This window comes from Camellia sinensis, chromosome 1 (assembly GCF_055761805.1).
Source record: "Camellia sinensis isolate YWXY chromosome 1, ASM5576180v1, whole genome shotgun sequence".
NCBI lineage: Eukaryota > Viridiplantae > Streptophyta > Magnoliopsida > Ericales > Theaceae > Camellia > Camellia sinensis.
The window spans coordinates 29975931-29982103 of record NC_138961.1 but is presented as its reverse complement, the minus strand read 5'-3'; the positions used below and the strand labels follow the sequence as shown (position 1 = coordinate 29982103).

General features: G+C 34.1%; 1 protein-coding gene across 2 annotated transcripts; it reads left to right on the top strand.

Moving 5' to 3' along the window:
* Positions 1–2510: 2510 nt before the first annotated feature.
* On the top strand, positions 2511–5773 carry LOC114318860 (cruciferin (DUF506)). 2 transcript variants are annotated; one of them, XR_003649125.2, is made up of 4 exons: positions 2514–3314; positions 4122–4338; positions 4784–5517; positions 5640–5773. XR_003649125.2 is itself a non-coding variant. In XM_028265835.2 (3 exons), exons 1-3 carry the CDS (start codon positions 3084–3086, stop codon positions 5266–5268), a joined length of 933 nt encoding a protein of 310 aa, XP_028121636.2. In that variant the 5' UTR covers positions 2511–3083; the 3' UTR covers positions 5269–5773. The 2 variants fall into 2 exon arrangements, 1 of the variants encoding a protein (XP_028121636.2); XM_028265835.2 differs by having other exon boundaries at positions 2511–3314; positions 4784–5773.
* The last annotated feature ends 400 nt before the right edge of the window (positions 5774–6173 follow it).

Here is a 6173-nt window from a genome sequence, read left to right as displayed (position 1 = left end):
ATTCAAGTTGAAAACTTTTTTTCAACAGAATATTTAAACTCTTTTTTAATTGAAAACACAAACAGAATATTTAAACAAACTGAAAATATAAAGTCTTATAAATTACTAGGGGTGCTCGCAGTTTGGCAGCTCGGTTGCGGCCAAAGAAATCTCAAATCCACCATCCATGCGCCAGATTGGCAGATTGGAGAAAATCAATCCGCAACCGCCCGCTCGTCATCACGCATCCGTCCAAAATGCGGCGGATCAGTTCGGTTCGGTCTATTTTGGCGGATCGGTATATTCGCTGCTCACCCCTAATAAAAAGAAAGAACTCAAACAATTACGCATAAATAAGTAGGGCTGAGTAAAGAATTCGTGAAATCCGAAATCCGATCCAGTCCAGTCCAATCCGATAGGTTTGGATTGGTTTTTTGAATCCGTGGTTCAGTTCCGAATTGAACAATTAAAAATTCGTAGTCCACAGATTAGTTCCAGATTGAACCCCACGGTTCCGGATTGGAACCGATCCGGACCGTATACAAATAGTCTATATTTTTATTATACATCCTTCCCCATAGTATTTTCTCTTATTCCATATGAAACCTAAACTTAAATCTAAACCTGCATAATATCTTTTTTTATTATTTTTGTTTGTTAGTTTTTAGTTTTGATTTGTAATGGTCTAAATATTTATGGTGAAACCAATTTTTTTTGGTTGTTTAAATTCTAGAACAGTATGTCGCTATTATAGAAAGACATGTTGCTATTGTGGAACTAATATAGCGCTATGTTTATATTTTTAAGAAATTAAAGTGTTATATATATATTTTTTGTTATTTAATTATGTGAATCCGTGGTCCTAAACCGATCCAACCCGTGTTTAAATGAATTGGTTCGGATTGATTCCATGATTTAAACGGATTGGATTGGTTTCAATTTTTCAAGAACTGTAAATAATAGATTGGTCCTGATTTTATCCCCAATCCGGTTCAATCCAGACCATGCTCATCCCTACAAATAAGATCAGCATGCATATAGGTAAAAAAATTGAACTCTTGACCTCCAGGCGAGATATAAGGATTTTGGCCAACAAACAAAGAATTGCCACGTGGCAGGGGGTGATTGGAGGAGCAGGAAAAAAAAGAAAAAGAAAAAGAAAAGGTAACCAATGAGAGAGAGAGGGGGTCAAAGGGGGTGGGTGGAAAAGGGGGGATGAATCATTACTCACAAACAAATTAGTTTGTTAAATGGTGCATTGATTAATAACAAGAAAATTCATTATAGAAATATGAAAATAATAATAATGGTATGATATCTACATGTGTGTATAAAAAAAGAATAATGCTATATACACCAATTTATACACTAACTAGTGTATTAATTAATGATGTCGCATAATTTAAGAGGTTTCTGGCATTTGTAAATTGATTAATGAGTGATGTCAATAATAATGTCATAACTAGTGTTGGTACATTAGTTAGTACATTAATTGGTGCATGTAATACCACTGCTAAAAAAATATCGGTAGTGCTACATGAACCAATTAGTGTACTAACTAGTGTACCAACACTAGTTATGACATTATTATTAACCCCACTCATTAATCACATTACAAATTCTAAAAACCTCTTAAATTATGCACATCATCAATTGGTACACTAGTTAGTACACCAATTGGTACATATAACATTATTCAGAAAATATTTATATTTCTTGTCACAATTGCATTGATTTAATTAGCACCATCCACCAAACATATTTTTTTGGGAAATTATATATCAGTTTATTTTTATAAAAATAATTATATATTAGTGGAAAATTTGATCAATATTAATATTTAAATTCATAAGTTTTTCAATAATTTTGTAATTATTTTTTTTAACATTACAATGAGTTGTAATTTTTCCTATCTTTTAACAATATAGCAATAATAAATGAAATGATAAACTAATTTTTAATATATAAATTTGATAATCATAACATATTATTGTCAATATTACAAAATTAGTTGAATTATAAAGACTTAAAAAATAAAATTTAAGATATCGAATTTGAGTCAGCTTAAGTGGCCATTGGTGCTCGACCGTTAACTTTAGATTCTTAAAATTAGTTGATATATGTATAAATTAACTCAAACACTCGATTATCAAAAAATAAAAATTATAGTTAAAGACTCTACCCATCATATTTGAATTTGGCAAGAAAATGTTGGCACCATTAATATCTGGCCAAAAACATATCTTATGTTATATGTCCGTTAAGAAACAGCTGGAAACTCTTCAATTATTGGGACAAACTTCTTGTTGTCACCTAAATTATTTTCCTTAAAAAGGGATTTTAGACAACGAATAACAAAACATATTCCTTGGAAATTTTTTATTAAATTCCAAAAATGAAAAAAACGAACATTCAAATATCTCAACATTCTCGTTAAACGTAACGTCTTTATTATAGTAATTACGAATACAGTTCGAGGGTAATATGGTCATTTAGAAATCTTCAAAGAAGTATATGAACTCTGTTTTCTCATTGCTCTGTTTTCTCATCCTTTGGGTTTGGGTCTCAATCCTTTTCTCGCCCCTTTTGGATCATCAAAAACCCATTTCAATCACAATAAAAATTCAAATATTTCATAGTTTTTCACAAGGGTTTCGTTCAATTCTGTTGAATAAAGTTGAACGATTCAATTTGTATTTTTTTTTTTTGGTTTTAAAATTCAAACGCAGGAGTATAAACTTCGATTCAGACGACTATGTTATTCGATTTTCTTGGATTGGAATTTAATTTCAATTAGGGTTTTGAATTGAATCAAACAAGCTCATTTGGATCATCAAAAACCCATTTGATTCCCCCCAAAAAATTCAAAAAATTCATAGGTTTTGTCAGGATTTTCGTTCAATTCGGTTGACTATAATTGAACAATTCAATTCCTATAATTTCCGTATTAAAATCCAAACCCAGTAGTATAAACTTCAATTCAGACGACTCTGTTCTCAGTTTCTATCAAATTTAAAGAATTTTGGATTGGAAATTGCTCTCAATTAGGGTTTCGAATTGATTCAATCAATTTTCAACAATTTTTGATTGTTGGTGTGGCTGGGATGGATTGTAGAGTCTGTGCGGCCACCGGAGATTTGTGGGTCAGAATGGCCGGCGGCGGAGGCGGTCAGTACGCGAGTCAAATCGGTGGGTTCAGCCATGAGAGCGAGCATGACTTAGCGGTCATGGTCAGTGATTTCTTGGAGAACGGCAGTGGTGGGACTGAGTCCCGGTATAGCAGCGATAGCGATTCTGGATTCTGCGATCTTTCTCACTTAGCCGACAACATTTCGGTTAGTCTATCTCTAGACATAAAAATTTGCTTCTTTCACTTTTGGAACCCTTTTGTTTATATAATTGTGTGTTTCTCTGTAGTGATGTTTTGGGTGAAATTGTAGTTTATCAGTTACACCATATCATTTTACAGGCTCCATAACTTTGTTTTTGTTTTTGTTTTTGAGATGAATTTGAAGGCCATTTTGCTTTTGAAAATTGTTTACATTTTTTACAAGCTGATTTTGAATGATTATTTGTCTTTATTATGCACTAGGTGTCAACTGTTAAAGCACTGCAATCTTCCCTGATCATGAGTGAATTTGTTGATGTTAAAATTAAATTGGCTGTGTGTTTCAATTCAATTTGATTGATTTAATATTGTGAATTTAGAAATAGAGATCAATTTAATTCTCTGTCGAATGTAACTGGAGGAACAGTGGATAGTCTTTTTCTATTTCATTCACTTTTTCCAAACCTTTATTCCCCCTACACAAATCCCTCTACAAATCCAAGATCCAAACATAGCTTAAAAAATTTGGGGGAGGAGGTGTGATGCCCGGAACATTTTTCATCTTTTGTTTGTATGGTTAGACCAGCTCTTTTGGGTGTAGTAAAACTATCAAAACAGTAAAGCAATAACAAAATTATCAAATTCTATTTGTGCAAATTTGCCACCGAACCATTGGGGTGTTTTTTTTCTTAATGCACAATAACATCTATGCAAATTTGTTTGTTTGTTTGTTTGTTTTCCCCAAAAAAGAAGTTGTTACTGTTCATTAGTTTATAGATGTTGCTCACCTTTGGTTGGTTCTGTCATTTTGCAGTATTACAAGCTCTCTGCGGATCAGTATGAGAGCAATTTGCTGTCGGTGGTTAATTCTCTTTTGCTATCTATCATTGAAACCGACGTTCACCTTGTCAAGCCAGGGCCGTGTAATGCCAGCTGCATCAGGTTTTCTCTGGTGAAGCTTTTGAGGCTTTCTGGTTATGACGCTGCTGTGTGTGCATCTAAGTGGCAGGGTAGTGGGAAGGTCCCTGGAGGTATGCCATTGAATTGGTTTAGACAAATTCTCAATATATTTTTTTATCAGATTTAGCTAAGAGCACAAAAAGGAAAAAATCTTGTCACCCAGGGGGATAAAAAGAATTCATCTCATTAGGGTTTAATTTCTTGACAGTGTGAAGATAGAAGATACCAGATCTGCCTTATATATGATTGCTATATGTAGAAATATGTTTGAATTAGTGATCCTTCTGCAAATATATCTTCAATTTTTTTTGACCCCTAAGAAAATTTTATTTGCAATGTTTTGGGAAGATTGCAAATTTTTTATGTTATGGTTGTGGACTTGGGCAGCACTGGTGCTGCTAATTTCTTGATCATACTGTGTGATTTTAAGTTGGACCATTTTGTCAAGTCATTAAATAAGAAATCTTCTTCTACGTTAATGTTCCACACTTAAATTATGTTCTGCCTGTTATGCAGGGGACCATGAATATATTGATGTAGTCAATTACAAAGGTACTGGAAGCTCTGAGCGTTTGATCATTGATATCGATTTTCAAAGCCACTTTGAAATAGCTAGAGCTGTCGACTCCTACGATAGAATACTCAACTCTCTCCCTGTTGTTTATGTGGGCTCATTGACGAAGCTGAGACAGTTCCTTCAAGTTATGGTGGAAGCTTCTAGATCTTCTCTAAAGCAGAACTCGATGCCTCTTCCTCCATGGCGGTCCCTTGCTTATTTGCAAGCAAAGTGGGACTCTCCCTATCAGAGACGCGTTAAGCCAGATGAACAGAGAAGCAATCTTCCTTCTGAACATAAGCAGTGTAGTGGACATTTAAAGAGGCTGCAATCATTGCTCAAATCTGAAATTGAAGTAGAGCGATTGTTGAAGCCTATAAATGGTGAAAATAACCGGAGGCTGAAGCTTGAGAGGTGGAGGCACTCTTCATTCAGGAATCTTTGAGAAATACCTTTTTCCTGGGAATTGAATTTTCCCCATTTATAGCAATAAGTGCAAACCAAAAGGAGAGGTGTTCATATAGCGGATGCTGACAGAAATAATATGCCTTATTATGGTGGAAATGTTTTTCTTTTTCCATCTCATGGGGAGTTGATACGTTTTTCTTTTGTTTTCTGTGTTGCGAGGGCAAGAGCTTTGGATCTATGGAGCTGCTGCAGGTTCTCTAACTTTTACGGGACGATATCCAAAATGGTTTGTACTTGCTTGGCCCTGCAGCTTTGTTTTTATACATTGTAATTTTTTTTTTTTTTTGGTTTCATGTTTTATTTCCATGGTATTATCAAGAATGTGTTCCTCTGCTGCTAATTTTGTAGGCCGAGGAATTTTTGTCGCGTTCTTTATTCATGTTGTACCATAATCCGGGTTTCATTCTCTCCAGCATTAAAAGTGTTGCTTGGACGATTTTATATTTTTCCTCTACATAAATGTAGTTGGTTTTATTACTGTCCTTTTTCCGTGCAATTTAACTCTTTCCCTTCAATTCATTGTTACATTTCATCTCTTTATTTATTTTCTTGTTTTATTTCTTTTCCTGTTCGATTATTTGCCTTTATTTGATTTTAACACATGCCATCAAAAAGTAACTTAGGGGGATCCAGTTGGGTGTGTGTTGTGCCATTGCTTTTTGATCTCCTTCTATGTTGGCTAACATTGATTATGGACATTCCAACTAAAGCAGCTTGGAATTTGCGAGTCAGAGATTTCCTTTCCTGGTTAATCTACACTGAATATTGTGTTTGAATCTTAGATTTGTGTAATAAAAAGAAAAATGAAAAGGTAAGAAAAGAAAAGAAAGTGAAGATGGATGAATTTCTGGTTGGGTTGGGAGAGTGAGAAGAAATTCAATA